Below are 20,693 nucleotides of genomic sequence, written 5' to 3'. Positions count from 1 at the left end.
CTTGATGAAAAGTGTGGCTGTGTGGTGAAGCCACTTCCCCCGCCTTCTTGCATACAGCCCTCCAACATCTACCACACTAAGTACAACTGTGTTGGTACGCTATTGTGTATCAATTGAATCAATTCAGACACGCCTAAGAGCACTCTACTGAAAACTTGCTAAGACACTTTAGAGTGCGTAATTATAACAATTTCATCACGCGCATGGAGCGCTCTATTTTGCATTTTCACTACGCGCTTGGAGCACTGCTTATGGGTTCATGACTACAGGTGCATGCAGCACTTTCTTTTGCATTCTAACTATGCCCTGGAGCACTGCTTATGGGTTCATGATTTCAAACGCATTGATCGCTTCTTTTGCATTTTCTCTACGTAATGTAGCATTTTGCACTCAGTGAATTCTAACTTTCCATTTTAAGGCTTAAGACACCCTCCATACATGGTCTTTTCTTCCCAATCAATGTTTGTGCAATCAAGGTGGATGTAGGTGTTCATATTGCATGACTTCAGGAACCTTGAGACACATCACAATGAAAAGGTATAACTGGCCATGCAACAGGTTAACAAATTCAGTCTTCAGGGAAACCTCTTGACAGGTGAAGTATCTCTAGATGCCACTAATGCCTTGGCCACTCGAGGGCATTGAGAATCATCTTTACATTGGAGTATCTCAACTTCACTAGAACTTTGGAAACTGAGTAATAAGTGGAGAGATGTATGTAGGGAAATTTCTCCAACCAGTCTCCAAAAAAAAAGTATTGCCCAACAACCCTGGTTCCGGTGCTCCAGAGGCAAAACCTGAACATTTTATGTTTTGAGTTGTTGTGAATAAGTCTACTTGAGGAAAACTGCCATATGTGAAAATGATACCTAACATGTCGTCACCAATAACCCATTTGTAGTTTTCTACTGACTACTGAGACTATCTACTTGGATTGTTTGACGGTTGAGAAGGTGAATTTCTTTCATGGTCAATTTTGTGATGAAGTAAGGTCCCTTGTATGGCTTGGAAGAGAGTGCACACAACTGGCTTGAGTTCGTCATAGCAAGCTGTGATTTCCGATCCATAACTCAGCACATTCAAAGGTCATGCGTGTGCACTTGTGACATCTTTGATGAAGATTGAGACCCATAGTAGAGTTCTGTATTCAAGAGGGGCACACTATGTTCATCTTCCTTAGTGAGCATGACAAGAGTAAGCTTTCTAAGCTGTAGATGACTGACAAGGCCAACAGAGGTAATAATAATTATAGTGGTAAGAGCTCTTTTTAACTGTTTCCACCAGGGGGAGTGGACTATTAGCATCTCCTATCTTTCTAGATTGGCATGGCCGTCCCTTGCAACTGCAGCCTCCTCAGCTGAGGTTGGCACACACTCCATGTACCTAGAACACCTAGAAACCACCCAGCTGTGCCAGGGTGAGATCCATACCTTCTGAGTTCCTCCCTTAGCTGTTTAGTTTTGTAACAGTTGAGATTATTAAGCAGCCAGGTTTAACTGGTAACAAAAGCACACAATCATCTTCTGGTTGTCTGTACATTTTTTTTTTAGGAGGTTTGGAGCTGCGATTTTCCTGGCAGCAAGAGCACAACATTTATCTTCTACTTGTACTGCAGTCTACCACTAACAGTAATAGAGGCCTAGGACTACAGAGTAGTTGTAGTACTTCCATTACCACTGAAAGCGAATAATGCATGACTTCCATCAAGAAGTTTAACTTAGCTGCTCCTCCAAAGAGTGCATCATAAAAAGTTGTGTGTGTCATCCACAGGTGATAATCTTGATAGAAAATAAGCTGCTGAATATTGGGTATGCAAGGATGCTGAATCCATATCTGAAGAATTATGCCTAAGCAGAAACCCAGAATATATTTTTCCATTGTGCCTTTGATAGTTCTGTGGGTCCTCTGCAGACAGAAGCACTGGAGGCTGAACATGTGGTATATAGACTGGAGGATGACCCTTACTCTCAGAAAGGTTGGATTGATGCAGCAGGAGAGACAGGCGTCTTTCGTGACCGGTGACATGGAAGGGTGCTTTGGGATCATGGGTAATTTTAGATGAAGGAGGAGGAATACCTGAAGAGGATCTTCAGGGGGAATTTTCATCACAGTGGGCCTGGAGGTAACAGAGAATCAACCAGAGAAGGAAAGTCAGTTGTCCAAATAGTAATTTGAAGCAGCTGTCAGTGCCAAATGTCTTGAAGTTGATCTCCTTGTTATCAACTTATTTGTTGACGAACTGAGTTGGTCTCGATGGTATCTGCTTTGAGACCAGAGGTGTTACCAGCAAAAGCTTTGATGTAGAAACAGTATCTGTGTCCTTCAACATCAAGTAGTCTTTCTGCATCAGTTTCAATCCTATGGCCAAGGCATGCGTCAACAGAGAACACATCAGGATATTACCATGCTTTAATGTAGGAATTTACAATGTTTGAAGGAATGGCCAAGTTGCAGTGATGGCACTTTTCCTTAGATCTTCAACTCAGAGTGTGTTGCTGGAGAGAACACAGTTTCATTTGAAGAGGCTTCTTTCAATGACCATTATGTGATGTTATTTTCTCCACTCTGAGATCCTCTCATTTTCCCATGTGGTAACTTCCTTCTATGTCTTTCAGGGGTAATATTTTCTGACAAAACTCACAACCATTGATGTATGTAAAGATAGTAAACAGCCCACAAAAATTATGTGTGTCAGATTCTGCCTTCTTGCAACAGGAGGGCACATGTCACAAAAGGTGGAGGAATAACACAATTCCATTTTAAGGATGGATGAAAGAAAGTGGATTCGCTTTAAACAAGATTATAGAGGTTGAACGAAAGAAGAAAAATGTGAAAGCCAAGGAAATAAACTCAAAAACATGGAGCAAGAGCAGGACAAAACCGAGCCTGTGAGAAAACTGCCACTACAAGGCATGCAGGGATATGAAAGCTTATGGCTCCTTAAAGGCACAATGCATTTTTTCAGATATATCCACATACAACTTTTCTTCTATCTACGAGTTTAGGGTCTTTCTTTTGCAGCATGTCTGAAGTTTGGTGAACTTCTCTTATACAGTAAATAGGTATAGGAAATATGTTTTTGGAACAAAATGGCTTGTTTAAGCTATGGAGATTATGACTGCCTTTGGGATACAACAGTACACTATTATTTGGAAATTAAGTGTTCTGAAAATATTCAACACAGAATTTAAGTCTAACAACTCTTAGTAAATTCATTCCTCCATTTACTATAATTTAGTTGCCAAATGTGATTAGGGAAGCATCACTCCCTTCCTATGTAATTTATTTGCCACTGGCACCAGAAGTAAGCAATCTTCAGACACAGAAGAAAACAAAGCATAACGGCACACAAATGTGGCAAAATCTTTTGTTTCATTTTGATATTTAAAAGGTGTAACATATCACAAAATGTGTCACGGTACCTATGGAAAGTCCTCAGACAACAAGGGCAACTAGAGAGTTAGGCTGGATTAGGAGAAGATTTGTAGGGTAGGGGTGTCACCAAGAAGTTAAGGTAGGGCATTACAGGGAATTTCTTTGCCAAGAGGACCATAAGGGTTGCCTGTCAGAGATTCAATCAAAATCATGTTTGATTAATGTGACAATGTTTGAGAGTGATGGGGGGGGACTTACTGTTAAGTGATTTTAAACTGTACCAAATTAGAAACCGAAGAAGGGCCTCTGGTATAGGCTGGAATGTAAACTTTGCTGTGAAGCTCATCTTCAACCAAAGTAAGAGAGTTTTGAAAGGCCAGCTGCTCATCTAAAGTAGAGATAGTGGCCTTAAAGAAAGCAGTGAATTAAACCGAATTGGGTGAGATCAGGGCTGGTAGCTATTTCCTCAGCAGTGGTGTAATCAAACTGGATGAGGCCCCTAAAGAACATGGAGGGGGGCCCACTGTGAACTCACTCAGGCCAGGTGCTGTGCTGAGGGGGCCCCCTAGGGCTCAGCATCCCTCCCCCTCCCCCCACCGCGGGACCTGCAGGGGCCGTTGTTACACCACTGTTCCTCTGATCCATAATTGCAATGTTAGGCTGATTGTATCAGATATTCAGAAAATATTTTGTGTGAAACTGCCAGATCATAGAAGTAAGGAAAATTGAACATCAAAAAGTATTGAAAGATGGAGGGGGACAAGCGTATGGTTTAGGAACACCGTGCTCAGAAAGAGTAGGTCAAGAGCAGGTAGAGAGGAGGTGATAACAATTCAATAGGTTTTCTGGACATCACTCAGGTGAGAGCATGTCGATATCAAAAAAGCACAGAGGGAAACACAAGAGTCTTAAATAACCTTACATGAAGCTACAACTAATGGAGCAGAGAATGAGTTTTGTAAAACATTTGGCAAGTTTTTTTGTGGAAATTATTTAACACAGCAGATGGAGTGATGTGAAATCCCGGTTACTAACAAAACACGGCAGATGAGGATCTTATAATATCAACATCTTCTGGAAATAAAATTAGAGCCACTCTATGAGGCATGATCAAAAGACAGTTTTAATTAACCAGGTTGGCTCCCTGAGATAAGAACTGGTTTCATACCAAGACAGTGATGGGTTCAGAATTAAGTAAGTTGATTTCACTTGTTGTAGACCACATGAGTAATAGTAAACAGGCAATATGGGAGAGCTTGTTTTAGGGTCTGTAGAATGTAAATCAAGCACAGAAAAATTATAAAATGAAAAAAGGGGGTTAGCTTTAAAGTCCACTATAATGAAATCTTGCAGAGAGATACATTACTCATTGAAAAAGATGAAAAAGTATGTGGCAGAAGAACAAGGCAAGAGGAGATGTAAACTTACATCCATCACTTTTTGACTACCAGGTTATCTTGAACCCTCACACAGTATTCCTTTAAAAGGTAAAACGCAAAACCTGAGTAGCAATAAACTTGACATCAACCCTAAATATGATATGGGTCTTTAGAGGCACACATTGATTTTGAAAGAAAATGATGGCAAGGGGTTAACACCTGTTAGCTGCGGTGTAGTTGTAGACTGTTTGTAAATTCTTAAATCTCCTTTTGAAGGAGAAAGTACCTTTCACATATGTGATGTTAGACCTATTAGACATAGGGTGGTCTTCCCCCAAACGTTTTGCCTGCTTGCCTCCATTTTGTCTGTATTTGTGCTCGGTTTTCCTTAGGAGTCTGAACTTTACCACTGCTAACCAGTGCTAAAGTGCATGTGCTTACTCCCCTAAATATGGTTTGATTGGCATATACCTGATTGGCATATTTAATTTACATGTAAGTCCCTTGTAGAGTGGTATACCATATACCCAGGGCCTGTATATTAAATGCCACCAGTGGGCCTGCGGCACCTATTGTGCCACTCACTTAAGTGGCACCTTAGAACTTGTCAAAGGCCTGCCAATGTAGCCCAAAGGCAGTGTCCCACTGCTGTGTCAACTTGGCATTTAAAACCCCCTTACCGAGCCTTAAACTCCCCTTTTACTACATTTGTCACCCCTACGGTAGGCCATAAGTAGCCCATAGGGCAGAGTGTTATGTAATTAAAAGGTAGGACATGTACTTTTTAGTTTTACATGTCCTAGTAGTGAAAAACTCCCAAGTTTGTTTTCTCACTTCTGAGGGGCCTACCCCTCCCAGAGGGTAACATTGGGGACTCCTTATTAAAATTAATACGTTATAATTCCTAAATCAGAGGTTGCAGATGCAGGAGGCTGCCCCAGTATCTGATGTACACCTATAGGTGAGGGACCCTGCACTGAGTCCAGACAACCCTTAGCGATAGTGTAGGAGGTTCTAGATAACCAGAGCTCTCAAAGGGGTAGCTCTGGAGAGCAGCTAAGGCTTAGCAAGAGAGTGTAAAGCAGTTACAAATACCACATAGGTCAGTCAGTGATGTTCACACAAGAAAGAGCCACACAAGTGTTAGAAAAATGTTCTATATTTGTTGTAAAAAAAAATAAAAAAAAATAAATAAATAAAAGAAGAACACACACAACTACCCCCCCATAATTATGAGGACCGGCCACTGACCGTAATGAAGTGTGTATTTACTATTTTAACTCCATGCGTGCTTTGCTAGTTGGAAGGTTATAAAGTGGACTGAGGCAAATATAAATTAACTTTTAGTTTTTTGATACACTCGCTCGAAAGTACTTAAACACACTACAGGGCCTGGTCCTTCTAAGGATAGTGTTATGTACAGGCATATACTAACATAGGCCTGGGGTAGGGAGGGGCAAACCATATACTAAGTGTAATGTGAGAATCATTTCCAACCCAAACTACCTCCCAAGGACTCTTAGGACTGGGAAAGCATAGGAACACCCAAGGTAAGTAAGTCGGATTCCCCAGACAACAGTGTGCAGAGTTGTAACCTCGGGTTAGGTGTCCATAGAATGAAGAGGGAAAGTCAAGGTTGGAATTTCCTGGATCTGGGACCTTTCCCTGAGGACCCCGAGAATGTCCATTGTGACAAGGGAGGCTGGATAGTGCCCCCACCAGGGGATAACCAGAACAATTTACTTACCTTAGGTAACAATATATCTGGTAGAGACAAAGTCTAGTTGCAGATTCCTTACCTTACAATTTCCCCCAGGCGCCAGACTAAATCCGGAGATTTTTCTTCAAGCAGTACCCTTGCACGCTGTCAGGTGGCATTGGTCGACTTTTTGGGCGTCGTTGGCATTGTGGTTGCTGTGATGACATCGCGGTCGTAGATGGGCACCACCCTGGCACGCGACATCAGTTTCGTTTCACGACTTTCCATGCCAGTAGCGCAGAGCCATGGAGAACACTGAGAATGGTGCACCAAAACTAGGGAAGTTCCTGACCTTAGAAGTTATTTTGCAGAGCGGGGAGGATGGGCGGGTCATTAAGGAATCTGCAACTAGAATATGTCTCTACCAGATATAACATTACAGAAGGTAAGTAACTTGTTCATCTGATTGAGGCTTCTAGTTGCAGATTCCTTACCTTAGAATAGATACCCGAGCAATACCATACCCGGTGGTGGGCTGTGAACCTAGATCACACCAAAAAGTTGTGCAGAACCAAACGGCCGAAGAGACAGTCTCTGCGGACCTGACTATCCAGGCAGTAATGTTTACTGAACGTGTGCAGGGATGCCCATGTCGCTGCCTGGCAGATATCCAGGACTGGAACTCCGCGTGTTAACGCTGTGGTAGCAGCAGTTGCTCTGGAGGAATAAGCATGCAAACCCTCAGGGGTGTTGCTTTTTCGCCAAAGCAGAGCACATCTTGATGCAGAGGACTATCCATCACGAGATGGTGCTCTTCTGCACCGCCCTTCCTTTCTTTGCAGCTATATAACCCACAAAGAGTTGATCGTCCACTTGTAAATCTCTGTTATGATTGAGGTAGAACACCGAAGCTCTTTTTGGATCTAGGTGGTGGAGTCTTCTCCTCCTCATGAGAGGGATGTGGAGGTGCATAAAAGGTAGGCAAGGTGATTGATTGGCCTACACAAAAAGGTGTCACCACTTTGGGAAGGAAGCAAGCCCTGGTACGAAGCACAGCTTTGTCAGGATGGACAGCTAGAAATGGTAGCTCTGAAGAGAACATGGAGCTCACTTACTTTGCGAGTAGAGGTGATGTCAATTAAGAAGGCAGTTTTAAGAGTCAAGAGCCGCAGGGGACAGTTGTGGAGCGGCTCGAAAGAAGCACACATGAGATATGTGAGGATCAAGTTCAAATCCCACTGGGGCATTAAGAACAGGATAGGAGGAAACATGTGGCCAAGTCATTGAAGAAATCTCCCAACAATGTGAGATTTGAACAGAGAAGGTTGGTCTGGCAGCCTAAAAAAAAGGCAAAGATAGCATACAAATAACCCTTGGGGGTGCCCAGAACAGAGACCTGCTGGGCAGGAGGGACAATGAAGAGGAGAATCTCCGAGAGAGGTGCAGAAAGGGGATCCACAGACTTGTTGATGTACCATGCCACAAATTTATTTCAACAACAGGCGTATACTGTTTTGGTGAAGGGGCACCTGGCTGCCAAGATAATATTGCAGACTTTGGGCGGAAGGTCGAAATCTGTCAACTTCTTCCGCTTAATCTCCACACAGGGGGGCGGAGACTGGACGGATTTGAGTGAAAGATCGTCCCCTGCTGCTGTGACAGAAGATCCTCCTGAAGGTCCAGTCCGACCGGACGATCAATGGCCATGCTCAATAGTTCAGGATACTAGACTCTTTGTGCCCAGTCCGGACCCACCAGGATTGGCTGCCAAAATAAATATACAGACTTCAGGAGGAAGGTCGAAGGCGGTCAACTGCCGTCGCTCAATCTCCACGCATGATGGTGCAGAGTTGACAGGTTTGAGTGGAAAACCCTTCCCTGCTGCTGCTACAGAAGATCTTCTGATCGCCTGATCGGAGGATTGATGCTCATTTTCAGAAGCTCGGGATTACTTGGGCCCGCTCGTTCCTGAACTTCCTAGGAACTCTGGGCAGAAGTGGTATTGGCAGGAAGGCGTAAAGGAGGCCTGAGTGCTATTTGTTGTGAAAAGCATGGCCGAATCAGTGCCGCCTTGGAAACTCCAACACGAAAAGCACCTGACATTGCACATTCTCTGCAGAGGCAAACAGATCTAAACAACTGCTGAAAGAGATCTTGCATCACCTCCGGATGGGAACACCATTCATGATCAACTATACATTGACGGCTGAGTTACCCTGCTCTGGCGTTCATAGAGCCCACCAGATGTTGATCTACCAGTGAAATGCCCTGACGTTCCAGCCATGTCCAGAGGAGAACAGCCTCTTGACAAAGGGTCCACGACCCCACTCCGCCCTGCTTGTTGCAGTACCACAATGCGGTGGTGTTAGTCAGTGAACACCTGCACCACTTTCCCTTTGAGAGGGGGAAGGTTTCAATGCAAGTAAGATTGCCCGGTGCTCCAAAAGGGTGATGTGGAGCCCAGACTCCGCCGCCTGAGACCAGAGACCTCTCATCTCCACCTCTCCCATGTGTCCGCCCCATTCCAGGAGTGACGCATCTGTCAATCCTGTGAGATCTGGTTGGGTAAGGGAGAGAGATCTGCTGCTGACCCAATCTGGATTTGATAGCCACCACTCCAGATTTAGTGCAGTCCCCTCCGAGATCTGGACCATGTCGGAGAGATTCCCTTGATACTGCGCCCACTGGAACTTCAGGTCCCACTGCAGAGCTTGCATATGGCATCTGGCATGTCAGATCACCAGGATGCAGGAATCCATGAAGTCCAGCAACCTCAGTGTCATTCTCACCGAAATCCAGGATAGAGGCTGAAACATCGGGATCATATCCCGAATATCCTGGACTTGCTTTTCAGTAGGATAAGCACCAAATTGCCTGTGTCCAGAACAGCTCTGATGAAAAGGAGCATCCAAGACTGAGTCGGTGTGACTTTGGCATGTTTATATTGAACCCCAGAAATACAGGAAGTTCGCCATAGACTGAAAGTGAGAGACAACAGCCTAGGGCGAGTACACCTTCAACAGCCAGTCGTCGAGGTAGGGGAAGACAAACTGAGATGAGCTGCAACCACTACCATCACTCTTGAGAACACCAGAGGGGCGCTGGTAAGGCCAACGGGGAGAAAGGTGAACTGAAAGTGCTTGTGACCTACCACGAATCGCAAGTAACGTCTGTGGGCCGGCAGGACAGGAAAGTGGAAATAGGTGTCCTGCAAGTCAAACGCTACCATCCAGTCTCCAGAGTCCATTGCTCGAGGAAGAGATTGAGGGACTGGAGATCTAGGATAGGGGGAAGATCCTTGTACTTTTTGGGAACCAGAAAGTAGCAGGAATAACAATCACAACCTACTTCTGGAGCAGGGACCCTCTCTACGGCTCCCTTGCTCAAGACAGCCTTGACTTCCTCGTGGAGAAGTGCTATATGATCCTCCAACAGATGGTCTAATAAAGTTGCCATGGCCGGAGGGCATGTCTCGAAGGGGAGGGAGCAGTCCCGTCGGACAATTTGCAACACCGACCTGTCTGTGATGATATATTCCCAGTGGGGCAGGTGATGGCAGAGAAGGGGGTGGGGGTGGACTGGGTGGACCACTGGTTCCCTGATCCTCAAGCATGTGGGATCCAGCGTCCGGTGCAGAGGCTGTAAAGAATACATGGGTCGGTGGCCGGGTGGAAATGAACATGGCTGATTGCCCCTTCCGTAGCCACAAAAGGGGCAAAAAGCAGACTGTAGAGGCAAAAAGCAGCTACGAGTCCAAGGGACCGAGCCGTAGCCCGGGAATCCTTAAAGTGCTCGAGCGCTGAGTACGCTTTGCCTCCGAAGAGACGGGTATCATCAAAGGGCATTTCCATTAAAGATTGCTGGACATCCCCTGAAAAGCCAGACGTCCTCAACCAGGCATGGTGCCTCAAGGCAACTGTCGATGTAACCGATCTACCTAGTGAGTCAGTCGTATCCAGTTCATAACGAATCATGAACTTTGCTGCATATCTCCCGTCCGAACTGCAAGGGCCTCCTCCTGGAGTCGAAGCAGCACTGTTGCAGACATATCCCAGAGAGTATGGGAGTATCAGCCCAAAAGGCATGCAGTGTTCACGGATCGCAGAGGTAGACTGGAGGAAGAAAACATTTTCTTACCAAAGTTATCCAGTCTTTTTGATTTCCTGTCTAGGGGAGCGGAAGGGAATGTGCCTGAAGAAGAGGAAGCCTGAATCACAAGGCACTCAGATGTAGGATTTGGGTCAGGAATTTTGGGTCAGTCAGCGCAGGCTGATGGCGGTGGGCAACCATCCTATTCACAGGAGCCCCTGTGCTGGGTTTGGACCAGGTACCCAATAGGGCTTCATTAAAGAGCAGGAGGGGTTCCGAACTGGAAGCCCCAGGTTGAAGCACCTTGGTCAGGAGGTAAGTCCTCATCTCTACAGAAGGAAGATCAAGGTCCAAAACCTCAGGAGTCCTAACCACATTGTAGTATGAAGCTCACTCCTACGTAGCCATGGGAGGGGGAGAAAGCATGCCAGCATCAGGAGAGGTATCTAGTCCGCTAGCATCACCCAAATCCTGAACCCAGTCCATGTCAGGCTCAAGCTAGCATTCAAAAGGGTCCAGCGACCTCTTTACACTATCCCCATATCCATCCCCATAGAAAAAAGGGTCTTAATCCACCCTGGGCCCAGGAGAGCCCATGGAAAATGGAATCGGCATTGTGGGACACAATTGCGGCTCCTGGTCGTCGGGGATAAGCATAAGTATAGGATTGGCATCAATTGCAGCCCCAACCGACGTCTGGAACGTCAGTGTCTGTCCCGACCCCGTGGAAGGACACTTTGGCATGACCGGCGTCAGTACAGATTGAAAAGCTGGTCCGGAGGTGTCCTCCTGGAGCCGAGGACGAAGCCTCTGTCCCGTCTTTCCTACAGGTTCAGATCACCCAGAGGTGCCCAGGAGGGCAATGCCTACCCTTCTCGGAGATGCTTTCCTGATGGACAGTGGTCAAAGAAGTGCAGCTGTGGAGTCCAGGTGATGCAAGAAGACCCCTTGCATTGTCTCCAAGCTGTCCCACGCCGGTGGTCCGATTGCAGATGTGTCAGTGGGACCACCAGCAAGCCTTGGCAAATGTACGGAATCGCTGCACAAAGTTTGCAGGATTTATGGGACCAGCAAGGTCCTGGTGACCCAACCTTTGCAGGTAGGTCAGGGCCAGCCCTAAGCAAGCAGGAGAGCCAGCAGGAATCGTTGGAGCCCCCAGGCAGACCCTCTGGGAGAAGGCACATGGAGCTGCAGGGAGGCCTCAGCAGCACAGCAACGAGGGATGCCCATGTCACAGGAGTTGCAAAGAGGATGTCATTCTTGGAGCTGGAGAGTGCTGGAGGCCGGGAATTCTTGACGCTAGGAGGTCTACGGACTGAAAAGCCAACAAACCTTGGCAACGACAAACAGATGTGGGTTCCAGCCAAGCAGCTCCAATGAGGGACCACAGACTTCTCAATTGCAAAGAAGATAGCTCAGACCTCTGGAGAACCAAAGAACCATCACCTGTGTTGTAGAGCCTTAAAAAGTCCGTGGGACAGCAGGATCCACAAACCGGTCGTCGACACTGAGGTGTCTGCGGATGCAGGGGAGTGACTCCTTCAGTCCAAGGGAGATTCCTTCTTGCTGTGCTAAGTGAGGCAGAGTCCTTGTGACTCTGGAGGATGATTGGCCACGAAGGTTGCAGAAGTCTTCGCAGAACATGGAAACAAAGCCCTCCTACAGGTTACAGTCTTGCTCTCAATCCCAGCGAAGTTCAACAGCAGCTCTAGTGTCCATGTTACAGAAGTGTCTTGCAGAGGAGGCTTGCATCTTGAAGTCTTGCAGACAAACTGGGGTCCTACTCTCAGGGAAACCCTTAAGTCACCCAGCTGGACTAACCAGTCACATGCTCCCAGGGGTCTCTGCTCATCTTATTTCCAAGATGACAGAATCAAGTGGCCACCTGACAGAGCTTCGTGCACCTCCCTAGGGAAGGAGCTGGACATGGTGGTGGTCACTCCCCTGTCCTTTGTGTGGTTTCATGCTAGAGCGGAAGTGGGGGCTCCTGCACTGGAGTAAACTGATTTATGCAAGAAGGGCACCAAATGTGACCTTGAAAGCAGTACGGTGGTGCTCAGGGGCAGCCCCACCCCAGCCCAGTGACAACTATTTTTAAGGGAAAGGTGGTCACACCTCTTTTCTACAGGAAATCTTTTGTTCTGCCTTCCCCTTCCTGAGTCAGGTTCAGCAGCAGGAGGGCATAACAGTGCGTGGAGTCGGCAGCAGCACGAGCTGGCATGCAGACTCTGCAATGCTGTACAGGTAGACATGTAACTAGCACTGCAATTGGTGTAGATGCATGATTCCAACATGTTTGACACCTAACATGCCTAGGTTTGGTGAAGCCATTATGTAGTTGGACATCTCATGTTGACCAGTGTCTGCTACATACCTTAATATGGCTTCCCCGCACTAACAAACCCCAGAAAGTGGAGTTTGTAGGGGCACCTCTGCTCAGGCAGGAGTGCCCTCACACTGAGTACCGTGCACCGTGCCCTTGGACTGAAGGGCCTACTTAAGGAATGACTTATAGAGTCAGAGTGCAGTGACCATGATATAAGGCAAGCTTTATATCTGGGGTGAAACATGCATGCACCATTTCACACAGGCTGCAATGGCAGGCCTATAGTCACAGTTTTCATGTCCCCCACATGGGTGGCACAATAGATGTTGCAGCCTATGGGGGACCCCTGGTACACCAATGCCCTGGGTACCATATGCTAGGGACTTACACAGGTGCCCCGGTATGCCAATTGTGGGTTGTAAAATTTACCCACCAACTAAATTTAGGGGAGAGAACACTGACACTGGGGTACTGATTAGCAGGATCCCAGTGTACTACGATCTAAACAAACTGACATCTGGCAAAAAGTGGGGATAACTATGTCAGAAAGGTGCTACTTTCCTACAGTAGATATGTCATGTTTGGTATCTATGAACTTGCCATGATAAATCCTGACCATTTTCTAAAAGTGAGAACTTTCGATTTTGAATCTTAAATTTTAAAAATTCAGAACTCTGGTTCTACTAATTGGATTTTCATAGCTTTGGTGTCAAATAATGTATTAAAATGTTCTAATTGTTTCTAAGTTGATTTGGGATTTTTATTGTGTTGTGATTTCACTGTGTTGCTGTTTGTGTACTGCATAAATACGTAAGACATTGCCTGTAAGTTTAGCCAGACTGCTTTTTGAGTCTACCTACCCAGGATTAAGCACAGGTTAATTTAGTGACTTTCTGTGAATCACCCCGCAATGGTTTGTGGCTGCTGATTGACGAGGGTTCACACCCCAGTCCACCACCAACCCAATTTCTCACATGTGAATAACTGTAAAAGAAGCAATCATGTCTAACATATCAGTAATTGCAACATTTAATAGATGCAAGTTAATGGGGAATCTCATCGAAGTTAAAGTGGTCCAGCAAGCTGACAGCAACATTCTAAAGATTTTGCTTGGCTTTGGATGGACATAATCAAATTTAGCTGGCACGTTATTGTGGGTTTGTCATTATTAAGTAGGAACACATGCAGCATTCTCTGGTTACATTGCTGCCATGCCTGAGAAGTGTGCACCAAGTCAATGAGAGCCCCTGGGTCTTCAGCCATGCCCATGGTTCTGGGTTGGGGAAGATGCAGCACACATTTGGTTGTGAATTAGGCCCAAAATCTGCTGATACATGGAGCACTATCTTGTGAAAGGAGAGGCGATTAATAAGGTGTCCCAATGGGTAATTCTATGGCTCTCTCTTTTCAATGCCAACACTAGCCACGCTAAAGAACATCTTTAAGGACAGATGTATTGCACGACAAAAAGATATGCATTCCCAAAAGGATCGCAAATTATTTTTAAGAAAAGTCAGTTCACAGTCAAAGAGGGGGCAAGGAGGACTCAGTCTGGCTGTGTGTAAAGACATCTATTCAGTGTGAAGTAGAATATAGGGGAGAAGGTGCTCAAAACATTGGTCTAACCCTTGCCAAAACGTATGACCAGGTTGTGGTTAAAAATGCGGGTATAGCAGGAGATATTTAACCAGTAAAAGGGAAGATATCTTTTGACTGCATACATTATTGAGCAGTATTTAAATAGACAACTGTCCAGTTATGAGTGGCACGCCTCAAAAGAATGAAGACAGATTTGAGACAATCAAATGTACAACTTGCAAAACTGTTAACATCTGTAAGGCCTGCATCAGAAACAAAACAGTTTACATTTGTACAGTATCGACAGGAGGCATTACAGGAACACTTGAAAAACTCAGGACTGAAAATATAGGACAACTCTATGGTTTAGAGGTTGGAGGGGAAAAATTAATACGCAGGAATGTATGATTCATTCTCCAAGTAGCCTCAATTCAGCATTATTCGAATTAATCCCAGTCACCAACACAATTCAACAGATATAGCATTTCAGATTTGGGGCACGGTTAAAAAATTCTCTTCATACACTATCCATCTTGCACACATTCAGTGAGAAGAGATGCTGGACTCTGACTGAGGATATGGGGCCATTTGCCAATGAAGGTGTGCAAGATGGCCAGCGCATAAGGATAACTGTTGAGTTGTGTTGGTGACTGAGAGAAGAATAATACGAGTAATGTCGAATTGAGGCTACTTGGAGACGGAATCATACAAGATGAAACATAACCCATATCATATTAGAGCCCTGAGGAAGTGGCAGGATACCATGAAACATGCTGGCTGGGCTCATCTATAAACTGTACCTGATTAAATAAAGTCAAGGATCTCGTTTCAGTAATGATGACCCTGAACCTAAATAGGGTCATGACAGCAACAAATTAAATAGAGTTAAATCTACAAATGAATTTCAAATTTAAATTTGGAATGTATCTATCTTTTTTTAATTGTTGATTGTTCACTAAGTGAATAATAAAATATACTTATTGTATATATATATATATATATATATATATAAATATATATATATATATATATATATATATATATCTCCACTCCAAAAATATTATATATATAAATCAAAGTCTGGCACTCCTTACAAAAATATAATGGCCTTCATTTATTCCAAAATTCCATAAAGCAGAAACATAGGGCAACGCGTTTCAACCTTCACGGTCTTCTTCCTTGGCCCTTCTTGCAATACATATCTAACAAAAGATAGATATGTAAGGAGTGCCAGACTTTGATTTATATATATAATATTTTTGGAGTGGATTAAAAAATGGGTCCTGTGCCCATTAACTGAGCACCAACCTCGACAGGCAAGCGCTGGAAGGAACACAGGATTACCTTTGGCTGATATATATATATATATATATATATATATATTATACTAAAAGCATGGATTAATGATGTATTATCCCTTTCATGGAGGGGTCTCTTCTTCTAGAAATGTAAAACAATATGAATTATTGAGCCAACAGAAATTGCTCCTTTTTGCTAAGAGCCTATTCATCTTGTAGCACATTTCCTGCACTGTACTAAGCTTTACTGCTTCTTGAACCATGGTCTGTGTTTATAAACAGGCCAAATAAGCTAGGTAATTGAATACAAATGTTAAATTGTTTGCAAAATGGCCTATTCTGAAACTAGGATGAACATGGGATTTCATGAAATTACTTTAAAGAAATTTCAAGAAGTTTAATGTATTTGGTTAATCACACAACATTAAAAATACAACACATTTAATAAAATATATTTTATGTACTTACCTTTACCCTTTCTTCAAAGGGAACAACAAAAGGTAATTCAGTCAAAACTGCAAGCTGTCTTTCCTCAGAAACAGACAAGGGTGCTGGCTCCATACCAACTGAAACAGACAAATTAGCAGACTCTGGAATACAGCTTTTATGGGACATACATATACAGCAGGAAAATCTCAAACAATATTATAACACAAAAATGGCTTTAGGAACAATCTATAGCATTTTTACACAGTACAGCTGTAACAATATTTTAGAGTGGGGGTATTACCATCAATTTTATATCACTGAAGTGAAAAGGATCGCAAAGAAGCAAGTGTCACACAAACAACAAGCACAACAAGTATAGTGATTGAGCCACACCAATTCAGGAGGCTAATGGTAAGGGTGTAGTATGTAGCTTATGGTACATTTTGAAACATATTGTCACAAATATATCACTAAAGCAAGTTGGTAGTACATTGTCATTTACAGACAGCGGTTTGTCCATTGAAACAGCAACAAAATGATAAAACGATATAGCATACAAACAATAGCATGTCAAAATCAGGATTCAGCAAACTTTTTTCGTTTGCACATCACCAAATAAAACGTTTTGATTTCTTTTGATCCTAAAAAATTTCCTTTTTCATCACACTTAAGAATTACAAAAAATGTGATTAATGTGTGCTTTCACAGATGCGGATATATTTTGGAGAGCAGGTTACTTACTTTCAGTAACACATTATCTGGTAGAGACTATTTTGCTGCAGATTCCTTACCTTAGAATTTCCAGGCATCAGCTAGGAATCTGGATTTTTTTTACTAAGCAATACCCCTGCGCGACGACGGGTGGCTCAGTTCGGATTCGCGTGGATTCAGTATCATTGGAGCAGTCTATGACGTCAAGGTTCCCTGTAAAGGCACCACCCAAGCGCGTGTACATACTTTTCCACAAACTTCCACATCAGAAGTGCAGAGCCATGGAAGAAACTGACAAGGTTTGTCAGTGCCAAAACTAGGGCCCGGAAAGGGACAACCCTCAACCCTAGTAAATGAGTCCGCAGAACTGGGAGGATGGGTGGGTGTAATGAATCTGCAAGCTAGATGGAGTCTCTACCAGATAATGCATTAGCAAAGGTAGGTAACTTGCTCATCTGAGAGAGACTTCTAGCTGCAGATTCCTTACCTTAGAATAGGTACCCAAACCATAACCTCCTGGCGGTGGGTTGTGGACAAATTCAGTTTAGGGAGGAAAGAGGCACGACTGCGAAGCACTACCTTGTCTGAAAACATTGTGAGATTTGGAAGCTTGGATGACAAAGCTTACATCTTACTCACCCTCCAGGAAGATGTTATTGCCGCTTGGAAGGATGTCTTGATGGTGAGCAGCCGAAAGGGTACAGTTATGCAGTGGCACGAAGGAAGCACAAATATGATAGGTGAGAACCAGATTTAAGTCCCACAAGGCATGACAAAGGGCGAAAGAGGAAACATATGTACAAGCCCTTTGAGAAATCTATGTACAATGGGTGATTTAAACAATGAAAGCTGATCAGGCAGACATAGAAAAGCAGACAGAGCAGATACATATCCCTTGAGTGTGCCCATTGCAGAACCCTGCTGGGCCAGGGAGAGAATAAAGAGAAGGATATCAGAGAGAGCAGCAGAAAGAGGATAAATAGATCTTTCTGTACAAATTGTCTCCAACGGCAGGTGTATGCCATCTTGGTGGAGGGACGCCTGGCTGCCAAAATAAATTAGCAGACTTCGGGAGGAAGGTCGAAGGCTGTCATCTGCCACTGCTCAATCTCCAGGCATGAAGGTGCAGAGTTGACCGGTTCTGGTGGAGAACCCTCCCCTGCTGCTGCGACAGAAGATCTTCTTGAAGGTGCAGCCAGATAGGAGGATCAATGCTCATTTTCAAAAGCTCGTGATTACTTGGGCCCGGTCGTTCCTGAACTTCTTGAGAACTCTGGGCAGAAGTGGTATGGGCGGAAAGGCGTACAGGAGGTCTGAGCTCCACTTGCGACGAAAAGCGTCGCTGAGCAAGTGCCACCTTGGAACCTCCAGCGTGCAATACTGCCCTTTCTTTTTGGAGACAAACCGATCTAACCAAGGCTCTCCCCACCTTGTGCTGCCTACAGATGGAGATGCAACTTGTGATCCACTAGGCACTGACGTCTAAGTTAGTCTGCCCTGGCGTTCAGGGAACCTGCCAAGTGTTGAACCACCAAGGATATGCCCTGCTTCCAGCCATCTCCAGAGTCGCAAGGCATCTTGACAAAGGATCCACGACCCCACATCTCTCTGCTTGTTGCAGTACCACATGTGGTGGTGCTGTCCGTGAACACCTTCACTATCTTCCCCTTGACAAACAGAAGCTATGCCTTCAATGCTAGCCGGATCGCCCGGAGCTCGAGTAGATTGATGGGGAGTTCAGATTCCCCTGATCTCCACCTCTCCCAGATGGCTGCCCCTTCCCAGAAGCGACGCATCTGTCACTACTTTGAGATATGGTTGGGGGAGGGAGAGTAGTCTGCCTCTGATCCAATTGCAGTTCTTTAACCACCACTGCAGGTCTTTTACAGTTCCCTCTGAGATCTGGACCATGTCGGAGAGATCCTCCTGATGCTTCGCCCACCGGAACGTCAGGTCCCACTGCAGAGCCCCCATATGCCATCTGGCATGTTTTACTAACATCAGAGGGCATATCCTTAAGGTATGCCCGGACATCCCCGAGAAGCCAGATGTTCATAGCCAGGCGTGGCACCGGAGGGCCACCATCAACTAAATTTCTCTACCGAACAAATCAGTTGTGTCTAAGCCACACCGTATGGTGAACTTCGCTGCATCTCTCCCGTCCTTCACTGCTTGGGAGAGAATGGCATGTGTGTCCTCCGTGACCTGGGGCAGCACTCGCACCACTGTATCTTGCAGCTTGTGGGAAAAAAGGCCAAATAAGCATGAGGTGTTCACCGACCTAAATGCCAGGCAGTTGAAAGAAAACATCTTCTCAAGCTGATCCAGCCTCTTGGATTCCCTATCCGGGGTTGCGGAAGGGAAGGTGCCTTGGGAACGGGAGGCTTGGACTACCAAGCTCTCCGGGGTAGGATGTTGGGTAAGGAAACTAGGGTCAACCGGACGATGGCCAATTGTCCTGTTTACAGGAGCCCCTGTGATTTGTTTGGAACAGGTACCCAGCAGGACATCACTGAGGGCTTCATTAAAGGGCAACATTGGTTCGGATGAGGAAGCCCCTGACTGAAGCACCTCCGTCAAGAGGTTAGTCCTGACTTGCACTGAGGGCAGTTTGAGGTCCAGGACCTCCGCTGCCCTTTGCACCACCATAGCATAGGACGTCCCCTCCTCCATAGCCAGAGTAGGGGGAGAGAGCAAGCCCGAATTTGGAGAGGTGTCCCGTCCACTGGTCTCTCCTAGTTCCTCAAACCAGTCCATAGGCTCATCTGGGTTTCTGAAGGACCCAGAGGCCCCTCCCATTCCTCTTCAGTGCCTGGCTGGTCTAACCAAGGTTCAGGCAATGATCTGGCTCCTTTGGGTGCCGTTATTGGCACTGTGCAACGCTGTTCTGGCCCGTTATCATTGGAGATCAAAATGGGGCTGGCGCCACCGATGGAAGTTGATGGCACCGGGAGTGTCAACTTCAGGAACGGCACTAGAGAAGGTCGACTGAGTGCAGCTGATGCCATTTCTGATCCGGAATCAGATAATTGAGGCCCCAATGAAGTAGAGGCCAAAACCGCTGGTGTGGAACATGATGGGGCCCAAAGGTGCTCCAAAGGTGCTCCAACGGGGCTAACCCGCTCAAACATGCGGTACAATGCCTTGTAAAATTCCTTCAACTGAGTGGGGGTTGCTCAGGCACCCGGAAAGGGGGGAAGCGCCGAGTCGGTCCTAGCAATGATTCCGCAGAACAGTGGCTGGAATGTTGACGTTCCTGACTCGCCTCATGGGCTGACTGGTAAGGTGAAGTTGAAGTCCGTTTGGTCTTCTTCTTCTACTTGTGCCTCTTCCCTGTTCGGAGGTCCTTGAGTGGGACGAAGAGGACTTGGGGCTCCTGGAGCAGTCCCACAAAAATCTCCTTGACCAGGACCTCCTCAGAGTCGCACCTGCCGATGTTGACTGCCGGGCTGCAAGGAGCTTCAGGGACCGCTCCCTCAAAGCTTTTGGAGCCATGGTTCGGCAGTCTGAGCACGACTTCGAGTCGTGGGTGCACTGAAGACAAAAAAGGCATAATAGATGGGGATCCGTCACCGACATGGCGCGATGACAGGCACCACACATATTGAAACCTGTCTTCCTCAATGACATTCCTCGCACAGACGAAAAAACGTTGACAAAAAGTCAAAAAAGGCCTGTCAAAAAAAAAGAGAGTGTAGCTCTATCCCGGATCTGTGCTTAACCGGCGCGGAAGGAAAAGAACTGACGTACGCGTGCCTTGGTGGCGCCTTTATAGGCAACCATGATGTCACAGCTACAACAAGGCTGAC

General features: G+C 45.6%; 1 protein-coding gene across 3 annotated transcripts in view; it reads right to left on the bottom strand.

Moving 5' to 3' along the window:
- The window catches only part of UBE3C (ubiquitin protein ligase E3C), an 885,810-nt gene that overhangs the window by 315,626 nt on the left and 549,491 nt on the right, over positions 1–20,693 (bottom strand). For all 3 annotated transcript variants that reach the window (XM_069211153.1, XM_069211154.1, XM_069211155.1), the window contains exon 18: positions 16,213–16,310. In XM_069211153.1, coding sequence (XP_069067254.1) covers positions 16,213–16,310 — 98 coding nt within the window. The remainder of the gene's footprint in view (positions 1–16,212; positions 16,311–20,693) is intronic.

Source organism: Pleurodeles waltl, chromosome 10 (assembly GCF_031143425.1).
Source record: "Pleurodeles waltl isolate 20211129_DDA chromosome 10, aPleWal1.hap1.20221129, whole genome shotgun sequence".
NCBI classification, from domain to species: domain Eukaryota; kingdom Metazoa; phylum Chordata; class Amphibia; order Caudata; family Salamandridae; genus Pleurodeles; species Pleurodeles waltl.
Note: the sequence above shows the minus strand (reverse complement) of the source record. Positions and strands in the feature narration are given on the sequence as shown.